The following is a 16,786-nucleotide window of genomic DNA, read 5'->3' as shown; positions in this document are numbered from 1 at the left end:
TTTGGATGCAGAGGCTTCCAGGCTGTAGTTTGTGCATCCATTCTCACACATGCACAGGCAGACACACAGAATTTCCCACAGGAGTTTATTACAGAGCATTTACTGTTATACCATTAAAAATATCTTTAATTATAAATGCAACATGATAAGGAGGATATACTGACCCAGTTTTCCAGAAATGTGTAATCATTTCCTTGTTTCTGCTTAATTACGGCTCAGAGGAATGTTTAATCCTCTGTTTTTTATACTTTTAGTTTCCTGGTCTTTTCATTTGAAGAAGCTCAAGTATTTCTAGGTGTGTGTGCATGAGTTGCACCCATCTGTGTGTATGGGCTGGAGTTTCGAGCAGCGTGCGTGTACTAACACTGCATATAAAAGCCCTGTGGTGGCCTGTTTGTGCAGTTTCCCCTGCAGCGAGGGAGCACCAGGCAACATGACCTCACATCGATGGATACTGGCTGTCTGTGTCTCACTGGCCTCAGGTACCACACAATCTTTGGATGAATCCTTTAAATTCATTCTTTCAAGCAGAAAACCTAACAGGAGATGCGGATTTAATGCAAAAGGGTTGAGATCCATTAATTGAATATTTTTATTCTATAAAAATTATTTCAGGTGTTTCATGGGGTTTTCCACTTGTTTTTAATATTTTTTATTTATCAGTAAACACACAATATTTTATATTTAGAATACATTTTGTTAGCATTACTCGAGGGACTTTTCAATGCAACTTTTATATTGCTATATTGCTACTTTTACTTCTTCACTGATGTGCATTATATCAATACATTTACCAAATACTGTATACCTTGCATAACGGTAACTTTCCTGCTATTTCCAAAATATCTCTGTTTTTATTCATTAATGGTAATGTTCAATTTTCTGTTTTCTTCCTCTGTGATGTTAAATGTGTCGCCTAGTTTTAAGTACAGCTGAATCAGTCACAACAACAGAAACTCAGAAATGTAAGTAGAACTTAATCAGTGGTGAATACTGATCATTTATTTTTAACATGTCTTAAAATAATAACAGCTCATTTTGTATAATGATTTTAAATAGCAGGACAATTGATTTTGCATCCATCAAATGTTTTCGTAGGAATAGTAGTGCAAAGATCATTAAGAATTAATACCTTTGTAAATTTAAGATTTCAAATGTAAAAACAAAAATAATGATATCTCAGTCGATTGTTCGTTCCCAGCAATTATCTGTAAACTGACCTTTGTTGCAATCAGACACCTGCAGGACATTTGGCAGCGGCGTCATCCAGCCTTTTAACGGGTCGAGTTTCTACGTGCGATCCAACTGCCCTTTCATCCTCACCCGCTTCACCCACAACCGGGTCGAATGTGACATCATCATACGTCGAGGGGACAGCGGGCTGCTGGTCGAAGTCGAGATTATCATCAACAAAATCAGAACAGTTCTGCAGAATGGAAGTGTCCTGGTGGAGAAGAAAAGGTTTGGCCCCACATCCAGATCAGTCTGAAGTAACAAAATATGTTTTCATTATCAGTTGGTGCTTCTCAGTTTGTCTGGTAAAGAATTAAGAAAGTCTGATACACACGGTGTGGCTCTGAATACACAGTTGAGTGAAACCTACTTGCATTTTGTAGAAATGGGTTCACCGTATCTGTACTGACATCTGTGTATGTTCACTTGTCGACAGTGTTTCCCTTCCATACGACCATACCTACCAGCATATTTTTCAGTACGGCATCTACACTAAACTGAGGAGCTCACTGCTTCCTCTGTCTGTCACCTGGCACAATGTGCCTGGAGGAATCGACACTATGTGGGTAAGAGCACGCTGAAGATAAATCTTCTGTTGACTGCACAGATACATATAGATCACTAATTATTGAAATATTCACAGCCATTTTGTTACTGTAAAGCACCAACCTCACTCAGTGAAGCTGTTTAATGACTTGCGGTTTAGGTGGAGCTGGAGCAGGAGCTGAGCACTGACATGACTGGACTGTGTGGAAAACACAATGTCTCAGGTACGACAGTGTCAGGGGTATTTGTATTATAGTTGGTAAGAACATTAGTAGCAGTAGTACAACTGTGGATATTACACACTATACAATAAATAAGTATTATTATTATGCAATTTCAGTTTTGTTGAGCTACATGTGATAAAGAAAAATTTAGCGAAAACAAGTAAAAATGCAGTTTTTGGTTTCACTAATGTTGAAATTTGTTTGCATTCAATTGCTCTGATGTACCTTTTCTTATGCAATCAGGCAAAAAGGAGCAGTTGATTACACAGAGTGCTCTTACTATGGACACATGTCAAACCCGGGATACAATCTTCACAATGAATCTAGTAAGTTGACTGTGGCAATCACTAACATTTACACCATAAATAAGCTTAGGACCAGATATTCACATGGTCTCTCTGATGACATCTGTAGGTATGCAGAGAGTTTATGTCCTATACCTTGGATTGCCTGAAAGCCAAGGTACCGTATTATACCCAACTGTGTGAAGAGAACATTTATGGCTACGGAACAAGCAAATACATCGGTTGCTCTTTCTTCAAAGAAGTTGTCCAGCAGTGTGGAAATAGCAGTTACGTCTGGAAAACATGGAGAACTGTAACCAAATGCAGTAGGTGATCCTTCATCAATATTTTCTCAGATTTGAGATTAAAAACAATTAGAATTAGTTGTCACAAATCATTTATTTGACGTTTTAAATGCATTGATTGACATTTGCATTAGTTCCACTGGATTGATGTGATGTGTTTCTCGGTGCCTGCAGCTCCACAGACTTGCCCAGGAGACCTGGTTTATGTAGAACAGGGTTCTCCCTTTGTTCCGAGTTGCTCCAACCCAAACCCCAGCCTCTCCAACCAGGACCTCACCAGCTCCTGTGTCTGCCCAAAGGGTGAGCGACTGTCTATGTATATAATTCAGCTATTCGCTATGCGAGTCTGTTGTTTTGACTGTTATTAAAGCTGCACTGAACCTCATGTGTAGGTAAGGTGCTGAATGATTACGCAGATGCCGTCCACTGTGTGAACGTGTCCAACTGCCCGTGTGTGTTCGCTGGCAGGACCTACCCAACCGGAAACACGCGCAGCACCAAGTGTCAGTCGTGGTGCGTAGGCAAAACAGGTTTCTCATATTAACCGAATATCCACAAACTGATCCCAGATCTTTGGGATAAATCACTTCAACATCCTTCTCATTTCTCTTCTTAGTATGTGTAATGGTGGCAGGTGGCTTTGCTCTGAAAACCTCTGCCCATCCAGATGTCTCATGGAAGGCCAGTTTGTGACAACCTTTGATGGCAAACAATATGCTGTGCCTGGTAAATGTACATATGTGGCATCACAGGTACATTGTTTTCCCAATTATCCAACACTGAACATTAATCAACCCATCTTAAATTTTTGTGATACTGATACTGCACATTTTAAAAATCCTTTTAAGGGTCTCAACTGGGCAATAACCATTGAGTTTTCTGAAAAGGAAGCATCTCTGAAAACAGTTGTTCTCCAGCTTTTTGAGGTACAGAAACTTTTCAAAGTAATATAATCTGTTCCTCAAATGTAAAGCAGGAGTGTCTATCACATTTTTTAAAGTTGCTTATGAAATCTTAACCTTATTCCATGTTGTAAATGTAACTATCCTGTGTTGTCTTTTATAAGGATACATATACATTCTCATACAACAGTGTTAAAGTGAGAGAGGAGGCGATCACTGAGCTTCACCAGTCTGGTAAGGAGAAGTAACTGGCCTCTTAGTGCTGTTTGATGCATATACTCTATTAATGTGTACTTTCTTGTAGCCTTGTATAGCTAAATGGTAGTTACTCATCTACCAATTCACTTACTAATCTCTGCTACCTGTCAGGTCACGCCCTGGTTTTCTGGCAGTCCTCCATGTATGTCCATGTCCACACATCCTTTGGTATGAAGATTCAAGTCCAGATGTCTCCAGAAATCCAGCTCTATATCACTCCACCCAGAAACCACACTGGCAAGATTTCAGGTTAGCAACAAAGTCTACAGGTACACAAGTCAAACATATTAGCAGTGTCATTGTTCTGAGAAGTGCTTTTACTTTTTTTAAGCTCTTAAGAGGAAAACATATAGAAACACTTTCTTTATTCTTTATGGTCTGATACAATCGGACTTGTTAATATAGTCAGTTTGTCTGTCAGGTCTCTGTGGCAACAGCAACAATGGCACGACAGATGACTTCACCACCAGCAGCGGGATCGTCGAGAACTCACCTCAACCTTTTGCTCTGTCCTGGAGTGTGGGCACTTGTGCAGTGAACATACCCACCACCTGCAGCAACACAGACAATGGTACGAATGAATGACTCAAATGTTTGACTGCATGAACTTTATATGAGCAAGTATTTTTATAAGCAGACATGACATAGACAGTAAACCCTTGCTTCTCTGTGATATCTGACAAATACCTTAATACCTTATTTTTGAAGAAATATTTGCTGATGAAAGGTGTTCTGTGTTGAACAACCCAACTGGGATATTTGCCAAGTGCCATGGTCATATCCCAACTGATCAATATCACACGGTGAGAGGATTTTTACCCTCTTAACCAAATGTTTAATACACTATTAATGGACGCTAACATTTCACTGATGGACTGAACATGAAATGAAATGCTACTTTCAGGCTTGCATCCAAAGAACCTGTAACTGTGGCAGCAATCTGCAGCAGTGCATGTGTGTCGCTCTGGACAGTTATGCCAAAGCCTGTGCCAATCTGGGTTTTGAAGTTGGCGACTGGAGGAAAGCTACCAACTGCAGTGAGTTCAGCTTTAATAAGCAGGCAAACATACAAAAAAAATATATATATAGAAACTGCAAAGCATATGGGAAGTTTGATTTGTGTAAGCACTTTTCATACACCATACAAGAAATATAGAGCAGCACATGTCTGTTACAATAACATAACTTTAAAATGTAAAAACTGCAGTTGTGAGCTTAATATTAATCACAGTGTTAATCACAGCTCTGAAATGTGAAAAGAATCAAGAGTTCTCCTACAACATTCGGGCCTGCAACCACACGTGCCGTTCCCTGTCCGGCTCTGACCCTCGTTGTGAGCTGGATGATGCTCCCGTGGACGGCTGCGGCTGTCCTGAGGGAACCCACCTGAACCAAGAACATATCTGCACCCCAAAGGCAGCGTGTGAATGTCACCACTATGGCGGCATAACAAAGCCAGGGCCTGTTGTTATCGATGGACGGCAGTGGTGAGTTGATTATTAAATGATTATTACGAAATACCTTGCTTTTTCATCTTATTACATCTATTAAGCACACCTGAGCAAAGCTTTTACATCTCAAAATATTGTGTCTTCTAAAGCCTCTGTGAAAATGGGGAACTGCACTGTTCCAAGGACTGTGGTAAATACATTTTCTTTTATCAAAAATGATTTTTCACATATTTTAAAACCATACTTATCTTAGATAGTAATGCCTAGTAGATTTTCAAATTAGAGCTACTTATTAAGTACTTATATTGACTTTAACCAAAAAAAATATGAGTTTGTTGGTAAACAAGTGCATTAACAGTATACAACTAAAATGTGAAAAGAATTATCAACACCAATGCTGGCAGAGTCTCTGTCTTAGTGCTGCTGGATCCAAGTGCTGCTTTTGACAATGGACCATGTGATCCTGTTACAAAGGTTAGAGGACTGGATAGGCATCTCTGTTACTGCCCTTAAATGGTTTAAGTCCTATGTTGAAGACAGGAAGTATTTCATTGAAGTTGGTAACTGTGTCTCAGACCAAATGGCGTTGACATGTGGGGTCCCACAGGGGTCCATCTTGGGACCCCTTTTGTTCAATCTTTACATGTTTCCTTTAGGCCAGTTAATACGCAGCAATAATGTGTCCTACCATAACTATGCAGATGACACTCAGATTTACATTTCACTCACAGCTGGTGAATATGGACCAGTCAATTCACTGTGCTGCTGTATTGAACAGATCACTCTGTGGATGCAAAACAACTCTCTCCAAATAAACAGTGACAAGACTGAAATAATCATCTTTGGGCCACAGAAACAAAGAGAAAGTGTCAGCAGTCACCTCAAGTCTCTTTCTCTAAAATTTAAAAATCAAGTCAGAAATCTAGGGGTAATCATGGACTCAGACTTGAACTTTAACAGCCACATTAAATCGATAACATCGTCAGCATTTTATCATCTCAAAAACATTGCCAGAATCAAAGGGATCATGTTTAAATCAGACTTGGAAAGACTCATCCATGCATTTATCTCTAGCAGGTTAGAGTACTGTAATGGCCTGTTCACAGGGCTCTCAAAACAAGCTGTAAGGCAGCTACAGTACATTCAGAACGCTGCTGCTGCTTGACTAAAACCAGGAAGTACAACCACATTATTCCTGTTCTCAGATCTCTGCACTGGCTTTCTGTCCCTCAGAGAATAGACTAAAACAGCACTGCTTGTGTATAAGTCTCTTCATTTGATTAATGTTTCTCTTTCAATTTCATTAACGTGTTAAATGATTGTTTGCATCAGGGTGCAGGAATGGGAAGGTCTGTGTTCACTGCTCAGAGTACCCAGTTAATACTGCTCAGAAAACTTGTGACAGCCTCAGCAAACCACTGGTAGGTCAACAGATTATATTTTTATATACATGTCTTGCCATTATTTATTCATTTTAAATTAATATTAGCAGGTTAATAAAATAGGCTACTTACAGTATTACTGTATTAGTGCTAAATGAAAATATTTTTGTGGTTATTTTATTTCAAATAAACTTTCTGTCACTTAAACTCAAAACAGGTTTCATTATTTGTGACTCATTAAACATTCTGTAGAGGTAAAAGAATTTGTTTTGGTTTTTTTGGCTTCCCAGGGTGCCAGTATGACCTGTGAGAGTGGCTGTTACTGCCCACAGGACCAGTATGAGGACCACCATGGAAACTGTGTTCCTCTGGACAACTGCACCTGTGTGTACAGTGGCAAAGTATTCAGCGCAGGAGAGCATGTCAAAACCAACTGTAAAAAATGGTAAAACACGCACTACTGCTGCTTTATTGCTTCTTCTTCCAATAACCCGCACTCATCTAAAAGCTAAAATAAATGATGCTGTCTCACAGTACCTGCGGTCAGGGTCAGTGGCACTGCAAAGATGAGCCATGTCCAAGGAAGTGTCAGGTATACGGAAATGGACATTACCAGACTTTTGACTCTAAATGGTATCGCTTCGATGGACACTGTCAGTACACACTTGTGGAGGTGAGATCAAAAATGAAAGGTGGTGTTCATATATGACAAAACATGAATCTATTCACAGTATGGTGTCATTTTGTGCTTTTATGACTTGGGACAAGCAGGAGGTGGTCAGATATCCATAATTTGATGAGAGTGGAAGAAGGTACTAACAGCACACCTAAGTTGATCTCAGTATCTTATTTCTTGCAGATCAAAATAGAGATACAGTATATAGCAACTTTCAAATATTTAATGCATTTGTTGAATTTTCTGAACTTAAATTTAGAGAAGTTCTTTGACAGTTGGGGATTCATATTATTATGCTTTATTAGGGTAATATCAAATTGGTTTATTATTATTTAAACTGTATGGAAAATGTATTTCAGTGGCTTAAATAGTACTCAGGTAACCTGCTAGCTCTGACCACAGTATCCATAATCGTCTATGGAAGAGCCCAAATCCTCTTCATAGCTCCTTAGATGGTATAGTGTGGTAGTAGACTAGAGTAGTCATCTTTTAGTGGCTATGATTTCATTCTGTAAAATGTGGTTGTTACTTTGAAATATTTTTTTGATTAAATTCTGCCTTCACGGGACATGTAGCAGCACCCTGCAGATTCTCTTTAAGATGAAAGTTTTTTTTTTTTAATGCTGCTGTTTTTACTTCAGGATTACTGTGGAAATACAAATGGCTCCTTCTCTGTCAGAGTGGAGACTGTACCCTGCTGTGATGAGGCCCTGACCTGTTCTCGCTCCATTGTCCTGGACCTGCAGGTGGATGACTATCTGTGTTTCACATTTTTCCTGACAAGGACCTGAGTTGCTGACAGCATCATTCTGTCCATTCATCTTTTTTTATTTCCAGTCAATGAGTTGGTTATTCACTTGTTTTGTTTTATCCCACAAAGGGTAAAGTCACCCTGACTCTGAGCGATATGAAGGTGACCAGACGTCTCCAGAAAAGCTGGACTCTGCGGGATGATTTACTTTACACTACACACACCGTGGGCCTCTACATTATAATCTCAGTGCCAAGCAGAGGGATAACACTCATCTGGGACAAGCACACCCGTATCACTGTAGAGCTGCAGCCAAATTGGAGGGTGAATGATACATTTTGGTCCTTACTATAAAAATAATTTGATTAGAAACTGCTTAAAGCAAGGTTAGATTTTTAAATGAAGCTTTTATACAATTTCAAATCATTAAATTACTTTCAAATTGCCTTTTTAAATGATCTGTTCTGTAGAACCGTGTGTGTGGCCTCTGTGGAAATTTTGACTCCAGTGAGATGAATGACCTACAGATAAGTGGTTCAGCAGGTAAATGTGGTTACTTATTATTCTGTGCTGCAGTGAAACTTTAAATGTCCTGCTAGTCAAAGTAACATTTAAAGTCATTTTTAGTGGTGTCCAGCCCCCTGGCATTTGGCAATAGTTGGAAGACCGCCACTCCTCCTTGTTCTGACGTGACCACCGACATATTTCCGTGTGAACGCAACTCCTATTGCTCAGCCTGGGCCCAGCGGCGCTGTATGCTCATCACTGGGGACACCTTCAAAGACTGTCACCTAAAAGTATGCATTTTTAAATATATTTATTTGGGAACACAAGTGGAAAAATAAGCAAGTGTACCGTTTGCAAGAGCTTAGACTGCTGATGATTTAATCACCTACAGTATAACCAGTAAAAACACATAATGTTCTATATACAAGTCAACTGCAATATAATACCATAGAGTAACTATTTATAGAAATGACTCTCAGAATCCTGAGCCTGTAATCATGCCAATAAATGCCATTTTCTTCTCAGGTGGACCCAGAGCCCTACTACCACGCCTGTGTGCAGGAGTCCTGCTCCTGTCAATTTGAGGGGAAGTTCCTGGGCTTCTGTACAGCTGTGGCAGCCTACGCAGAGGCCTGCAGCAATGTGGATGTGTGTGTCAAATGGAGAACACCTGATTTGTGTCGTACGTTAAAAGCCTTTTTTTTTTTTTTTTTTTGTTAATGTAACATTCATTTTGCTTAACTCTTAAGGCTGTCTTTTTTTCACAGTTGGGACGTCAAAATTCCCCTTTTCAGCTATGCTAAGATGCAGTATTTAATAAGTTTACACTGATACTAAATCAACAAATGATTAAATTTGTAATAAAGTTTAATTTATAAAACTGAAACTGTAAGTCAGCTTAATAATTTAACCTGTGATTATTTTCAATTTAGCTGTCTACTGTGACTACTACAATGACCAGGGCGAGTGCAGCTGGCACTATGAAGCCTGTGGTGAAATGCTAACCTGTGGCAAAGAAAACCACTTAATTCCCAAGCTTGAAGGTAACTAGACTCTCTCTCAGTTGTATTCAAATATAATAGTTAAGCATATTTCCTAATCAAATGAATCTGTAAATTGAAAAAAAAAACAACAAAAAAAAACAAACAAAAAAAAAAACACCTTGATAACATTAATTAAACATGATATTTATCCTTGGAAAGGCTGTTACCCCAGATGTCCAAATGATGCACCATACTATGACGAAAATATTGGTGAATGCACCAAATTGTGGAACTGCACGTGTTATTTCAATGGCACTATCATTCAGCCTGGGGCAGTGGTGATGATAGAGTCTAATGAGTGGTAAGTGGATGTGTACTGTCCAATATGTCTGCATGTTTATAATGGAACATAATGTGCACTTTACTTGAGTCATCACGTTCCAAACTAGATATTTTAATTCTGTATCATTCTTTTCAGCCCCTGTGAAAATGGAACAATTATTTGTCGTAAGTATGAATTAAATATACTTACTACTACATTTACTATAAGACATTTATTCAACAAAGTATTAAATAGGTGTGTTTCACAGACCTGGAATAAAATACTAGAGCTTACTATCACCTCTGCTCCTACAGCACCCCCACCCCCTCCACCTGCCACTACTCCTACATTAAGCACTCCCACCACAACATGGTCAACTATCTCTTCCACCCACCTCACACCAATGACGAACTTTACCAAGGGTTCAACTAGAACACAGTCAGAAGTGCCTTACACCACTGCTTCAACTAAGAGTGAAACAACTGTGCCTTCTACAACCTCAAAACCAACAACTACAGCTGAACCATGGTCAACAATGCCTTCCACCATGTCTACACCAATGACAACCATCACCAAGGAATCACCCACCACTGAACCATGGTCAACAATGCCTTCCACCACGTCTACAACAGTGACAACCATCACCAATGAGTCACCCACCACTGAACCATGGTCAACAATGCCTTCCACCACGTCTACAACAGTGACAACCATCACCAATGAGTCACCCACCACTGAACCATGGTCAACAATGCCTTCCACCACGTCTACAACAGTGACAACCATCACCAATGAGTCACCCACCACTGAACCATGGTCAACAATGCCTTCCACCACGTCTACAACAGTGACAACCATCACCAATGAGTCACCCACCACTGAACCATGGTCAACAATGCCTTCCACCACGTCTCCAACAGTGACAACCATCACCAATGAGTTAAGTACCACAGAAAATGGGTCAACAGTCCTTTCTACCACCTTTACCCCAAGTACCTCAAATACCACTGTAACATCAGTCACCTCTACAGAAACGACTGAAACAACAGCAGTTACTACCAGTTCAAACACAACCTCAGCTACAACTGGAGTGAGTACTGTGATGCCTTCAGTGTCACCTACTGCCTCAGCACAACCTACAACAATAACAAATACCACCGAATACACCACAGAGCAGACAGCTGTAACGGAGTCTACAACTTCATACACAACTGCGAGCACGTTATTCACTAATGCTTCAACAACATGGACAGAATCAGAACCCCCAAAGACAGTTACACCGATGCATACTTCCTCAACAACACTTCAATCAACAGCAAGCTTTTCAACAAATGGTACTCCTGCTGAGACTTCACATCCAACTGAGGTCACCACTACAGAGGCTTCTACTGAAATATTTACCTCTTCTACAACCACTCAGCCCTCTACCACCTCCACTACGATAACGCCACCAACAACATATACTACAGAGATCTCCACTAGTAAAGGATTTACTATTGCAACATCTAGACCCAAAGTGACAACCTCTGGACAGCCGGTGACAAACATGACTACTGCAGTGACAAAGGAAACATATCACACTTCAACTGTACATACAGAGTCAACTCCAGAAGTTGAGACAGGACCACCAGTACATACCACCACATTAAGCTCCACAGCTCCGAGTTCGTGCCATGTATTTATTCTACATATTTGCACTTATCCTAGCAGCTTATTTCTTAAATTACTTCAACACTGTTTCTGTTTTGTCTATGTTCACTTCTTCTACAGATGTTGTAGTGTGCAATGAATGTATAGACTTAAAGATGAAAAAAAGCTGGGGTTGTGATGAGACATGGACAGAGGACTGCTTCCATAAGACCTGTAAAAACGGGACCATAGAGTTGACACCAGTGGTTTGCCCAGAATCTTCAATCCCCAACTGCCCCAGAGATCAGCTCACAAAAGTCTCAGATGGATGCTGTGAAACATGGACGTGTGACTGTAAGTATACCCTTGCCTGTCTCTTCCACTGCTTTTCTTAGCACTAAACAGAAAGTACAGCCAACAATGATGGCAGTGTTAATTTTGCAGTGATTTGGTTATGAGGTAAAGAATCAGACAAGTTTTTGACCAGATGATAGTGCTAGAGAAAAGCTCAAGAGTGAATTGACTAACCCAGAGCCATGACACAAACATGGCTCAAATATTTTTGTATTCTGTCCTCATCTATTAACTTCTATTTCCCCTATTACACCCTCTCTAGGTCGCTGTGAGCTATATGGGGACCCCCACTACATATCTTTTCAAGGTGTTACCTTTGATTTCCTGGACGACTGCACCTACATCCTGGTGGAGGAGCAGTCACCACATCATCAGCTTACCATTGCTGTAGACAACTACTACTGTGTTCCGGGCCTCCAGGGCTCCTGTGCTAAAGGCATCATCCTTAACTTTCAGAGCAATATAGCCACACTGAGTATCATCCCAGATTTGTTTGCAATTCAGGTAGAATATAATAGAATTCTCCATTTTCCACTCTTATTTGCCATGCATATTTGATATTAAAAATGCTGACAAAATATTTTACTTCAAATAAAATATTCAAGGTTACAATGCTCTGTTGATCTAATCTGCCTTAGGCCACTCTGAACAACGTAACCATCCAGCCACCATATGAGGAGCACGGGTTGAGGTTTGAGACCACAGGGTACATGGTGTCAATCTATGTCCCAGAGATCCGCTCTTACGTCTCCCTCAGTCCATCTTATACCATGGTCGTGAGTCTGGCCATGGAGCATTTTGTCAACAACACCCAGGGACAATGTGGTGGGTATTACCTAATCCAGTTATCTAAGTACACAAGGCCAGATAAAGCTAGACAGAGATCTGTGAGATCACATATTGAGCTCATCTCTCCATCTTCTCTTCAGGTGTATGTGGTGGTGGCTCATGTATCCGGAAAGGAGGGCAGCTGGAGGAGGACAGCTGCTGTGAAAAGACAGCCTACGACTGGGTGTACCCAGATCCTCTGAAGCCAGCTTGCAATTCTGCACCAAAGGATGTACCCTGTCATTCTGGACCAACACCAGTACCTACTAATACTCCCACTTCCACCACCACCTGCCCTGCGAGTCCACTGTGCGGGCTGCTAGACCATCCGTAAGCACCACACACTTAACACAGATTCCTGCTCAGAGAACTAGTGACGAGTGAATCAGTAGTACATGATTACACCATGCTCCTACTCCTACCAGGTAGGAGTCTGAGGCAAATCTCAAGTCTTTAATGTTTCCAATGTGTCTATTGAAGTATAGCCAGTGAATTAACTAATAAGGGTTTATAGTGGGTTGCTGAGCTGAGAGCTGAGCTTTCTTTTGTTAAATTCAATGAAAATATAGAAATGGAATAAATAGTATAACCTCTCTAAAACAGTCTGTAGCCAGAGGTATGCTTCTGAAACTGCTTGGGTACATAAGTAAAACACTACAGCAGGACCTAAATATAGATTATCCTATATGTTATATACATCCAGCAGTTACAGCTGAACAATACCTTAGTGCACTGTTTGGCCTCCTTTAGCTATAATTTCAAATATGTTAGAATTCACCAAAGATTAAGGTTTTAGACATCCCTTCATACTGCCAAGAGTATGCCCACTGTGTCTGTTTTTTAACTTTATTATGGTTCAGTTTGTATGTAGACAACTGGGCAACGTATGTTTAACAGGTTGCACATTTCCAGGGACTGCAATAAGTTTCTGGCAGACAATCGCTTTCCAGCACAACACTGGCACATTATCAACACTACATTTATCATGCACGCTAACAGATTTACAGTTTAACAAATAACCATGAGCCTGAAACAACATGAACAGGAAGTGTTTGTTGGCAGAAGCCTGCAGAGTGCAGTAAAGTACAACATGACTATTTCCCTGAAAAAATATACAGTAACTACAGGTCAACTTAGATAGACAACAGTGACATCTCTGGATGAGTTTACCTTACAACCTCTAACAGCCTAATAATGACTTAGCAAACATAAAAAAAGTGTAAAAACAAATCTTTTTTTCTATCTATTTACATATTTACTAAAACTCTTAATCTTTCTCGTTTCATCAGTGTCTTTTCAGATTGCTGGGGGTATGTGGATCTGAACCTTAAAAAGAGGAACTGTGAGTTTGATTCATGCAGGAGCACATCCAGTCCTTGCTCAGCTCTAGAGCAAGCTGCTGAAGAATGCAAGAATGTTGGTATCTGCATTGACTGGAGAAGACTGACTAATGGAAGCTGTGGTATGTTCCTTTTATTTATTTGTTCTTACACTTACCACAAGAATGATTTCTTGTCTTATTGTATTTTCACACATTCCTGTATATTATGGACCTGTGATAATGATGTTATAGTTGATGATAACCTGTTAAAGAAATAAAAAAATATATATATAGGCTATATATATAAAAATGAATAAATGTAGTGTCTTTGTTCATGCTTCAGATGTGCCATGTCCAAAAGGACTGGTTTACAAAGAATGTCACGATAAGCTAGATGACTTCTGCAATGGAGGGTTTGGACACATTACTTTTAATAATAACCTCACATATTTTTTGCACATTCTACTGAATCCATAACAGTCACTATTTCTAATCTTACCTTTCCACTGGTTTGGCTGTACAGAGTGCTTTACCCAGGGGCCTCCCTTGAACACAACAGAACAGGTTGCTTTTGTCCCAGCGGCCAGTTCAGGGCAGGAAATCACTCAAGCACCTGTGTGTCGGACTGTCTTTGTGAGTGACGTGACTTATAAAGGCTCACAGATTTCTGTTTAAAGTCCTGTGGAAGAAGGTAGTGAGTTTCTTTGCTTTTTTTCCCCACAGATTGTAAAGGACCGTTTGGAGAGCCCAGACTGGTATGAATGGCTGTCTCATCTCATTAAAAACAGTAATAGTTGTATTCACTACATTTACACATATGCATATAGTATATATATATATATATATATTTCTATACCTGTCTCCCAGCCTGGTGAGGTGTGGCAGTCCAACTGTCACCTATGCACGTGTAACAACCAAACTCGAACAGAGGAATGTTTTCCAAGAACTCCTGAGCCACCTCCAACCTGTGGCCCCAATGATGTTTTGGTGAACAGCTCATGCTGTGGTGATCAGACCTGTGGTAAGCACTGACATATTTTAAAATGATGGTTCAAGTACAATCTTAAGAGACTTTCATTCCCTTGAATGCTTTTGATACTATATACTTGTGTTATTTATCAGTTGAGAAGACCTGCAACTATAATGGAATTATATACCAGGTATGTTGTGACTGTTCTCATTACTGTACAAAGAAATGTTTTTTGTATTTTGGACTGAAATGAAGGAACCATAGAGTGTTTCTCCATTATATCTGTCTTTACGTGCATAGGTGGGAGACAGATGGAAAGATCCTGCCCGTCCCTGTGTGTCATTCAGCTGCAGCAAAAAGGGTACTCAGACTAAGATTAAACTCTGTCCGAGAGAAAAATGTCCTGAGGTACGTTTACATACATTTTATAGCCATATTTTAGAGTTAAAAAAAATTCTTATATTATTGCATTGAAACATTTTTTAAATACACCAATTTCATTAATATCATATTATAATAAGTAGAACAAGAAAAAACTGACCATCAACTCTTGTGGGTTTTGTTTTCACCAGGAGGACAGGATTTGGGACAACCTACATTGCTGCTTTACATGTAAGTAGAGATCCAATAAAATGAGGCCATTGATTACAACTGTCAGATTGGCTCACTTCAGTGTTTGTGTTTTGAATGTTCATTCCTTTAATTAATGCTCAACAGTCAAACACCAATAAATAAATGGGACAAAAACTGAAAACAGAGCCTGCAGCATGAATTTACATGAATACAAATTGATGCTTGAGAAAGCAAAAGAGGCTAATCTACTTTGACTTCTAGCTCAGCTGCTGTCAGTTGAATTATTACCCCAACAATATGCTGTCTTGTTCAAATCCACATGCTAGTTGTACAAATGAACAGCAGTGATCCTACAAATGTAAACTCTCATACAATATCTCCTTTAACACCAGGTAACCAGAGCTGTGTTCCCAAGGTTTCCAGCTTCAACGTCACCATAGACAACTGTACCACCATCATACAGATGCCTGTGTGTCAGGGCCAGTGTGTGTCTGAGCCCAGGTGAGAGGAAATCCAGTTGTCACTGGTCAACAGCAGTAGTTGTGACACAGCCAGTAATACAGTATAAGGTCTTTTAGTTTTCATACTGAGGACTCAACTTAAGCCGTTTCATTCATTGTTTCTTCAGTTCCATGTGAATTAGACAGCCTTTCCAGAATTTCTGCCCGGTTACAGCTATTACACATAACATACCCCTCTCTCTCTGTCTCATTCCTTCTCTTTCCTCCTCCCTTCTGTGCCTTGGCCCATGGGAACAGGGTGGTGCTACACGGTGATCTACAGGTGGAGCAGAACAGAAGAAGCTGTCAGGAGCAGAGCTCAGAAAGGAGAGCAGTGACCCTCCAATGCTCTGACCTCACCACCAGATACTACTACTACAAGCATATCACCAGCTGCGAGTGTACAGACTATAGCACACTACACTGAAAAGTAGAGTGCCCAGGCCAAATCCGACATTTAACATGCTGAAACATGTCCATTAGACTTTTAAATCAAAACTCAATGTATTTGAACACGACTAACTGAAAATCAACAATTTACTTAAAAAAAAAAAAAAAAAAAAAAAAAAACATCTTTCAGTCAAATAAATAAATATACTGTATTAACTTTTTTAATTGTAAACATTTCTCTATGAACAGTCTCCAGGAATGAGAATGCATATGTTGGTCTTATACATTTTGGGTTACATACCCCAAATTTTTTTTTTGTTATTTGGATGAATTGTGCTTTTAAGAATAAAGTATACATTTTCCAAAGTAGAATCTGAGTCTTCACTACAATAAAAAA

At 39.8% G+C, this 16,786-nt stretch overlaps 1 protein-coding gene across 1 annotated transcript; it reads left to right on the top strand.

Moving 5' to 3' along the window:
- Positions 1–407: 407 nt before the first annotated feature.
- Positions 408–16,569, top strand: LOC113141961 (mucin-19). Its single transcript, XM_026326648.1, has 44 exons — positions 408–482; positions 921–965; positions 1,236–1,461; positions 1,670–1,799; positions 1,940–2,003; positions 2,247–2,329; positions 2,418–2,613; positions 2,767–2,892; positions 2,985–3,105; positions 3,209–3,344; positions 3,441–3,518; positions 3,659–3,728; positions 3,864–4,001; positions 4,174–4,323; positions 4,461–4,555; positions 4,657–4,789; positions 4,996–5,239; positions 5,353–5,393; positions 6,536–6,624; positions 6,876–7,030; positions 7,120–7,258; positions 7,903–8,007; positions 8,142–8,336; positions 8,483–8,555; positions 8,640–8,809; positions 9,045–9,201; positions 9,452–9,562; positions 9,722–9,863; positions 9,981–10,009; positions 10,139–11,488; positions 11,595–11,807; positions 12,070–12,311; positions 12,446–12,632; positions 12,737–12,965; positions 13,925–14,097; positions 14,300–14,369; positions 14,480–14,589; positions 14,680–14,711; positions 14,824–14,977; positions 15,079–15,116; positions 15,227–15,334; positions 15,499–15,538; positions 15,892–16,000; positions 16,258–16,569. The coding sequence occupies exons 1-44, from the start codon at positions 434–436 to the stop codon at positions 16,424–16,426; spliced, it is 6,714 nt and encodes a 2,237-aa protein (XP_026182433.1). The 5' UTR covers positions 408–433; the 3' UTR covers positions 16,427–16,569.
- Positions 16,570–16,786: the final 217 nt, after the last annotated feature.

This window comes from Mastacembelus armatus, chromosome 23 (genome assembly GCF_900324485.2).
Source record: "Mastacembelus armatus chromosome 23, fMasArm1.2, whole genome shotgun sequence".
Classification (NCBI taxonomy): Eukaryota; Metazoa; Chordata; class Actinopteri; order Synbranchiformes; family Mastacembelidae; genus Mastacembelus; species Mastacembelus armatus.
Note: the sequence above shows the minus strand (reverse complement) of the source record. Positions and strands in the feature narration are given on the sequence as shown.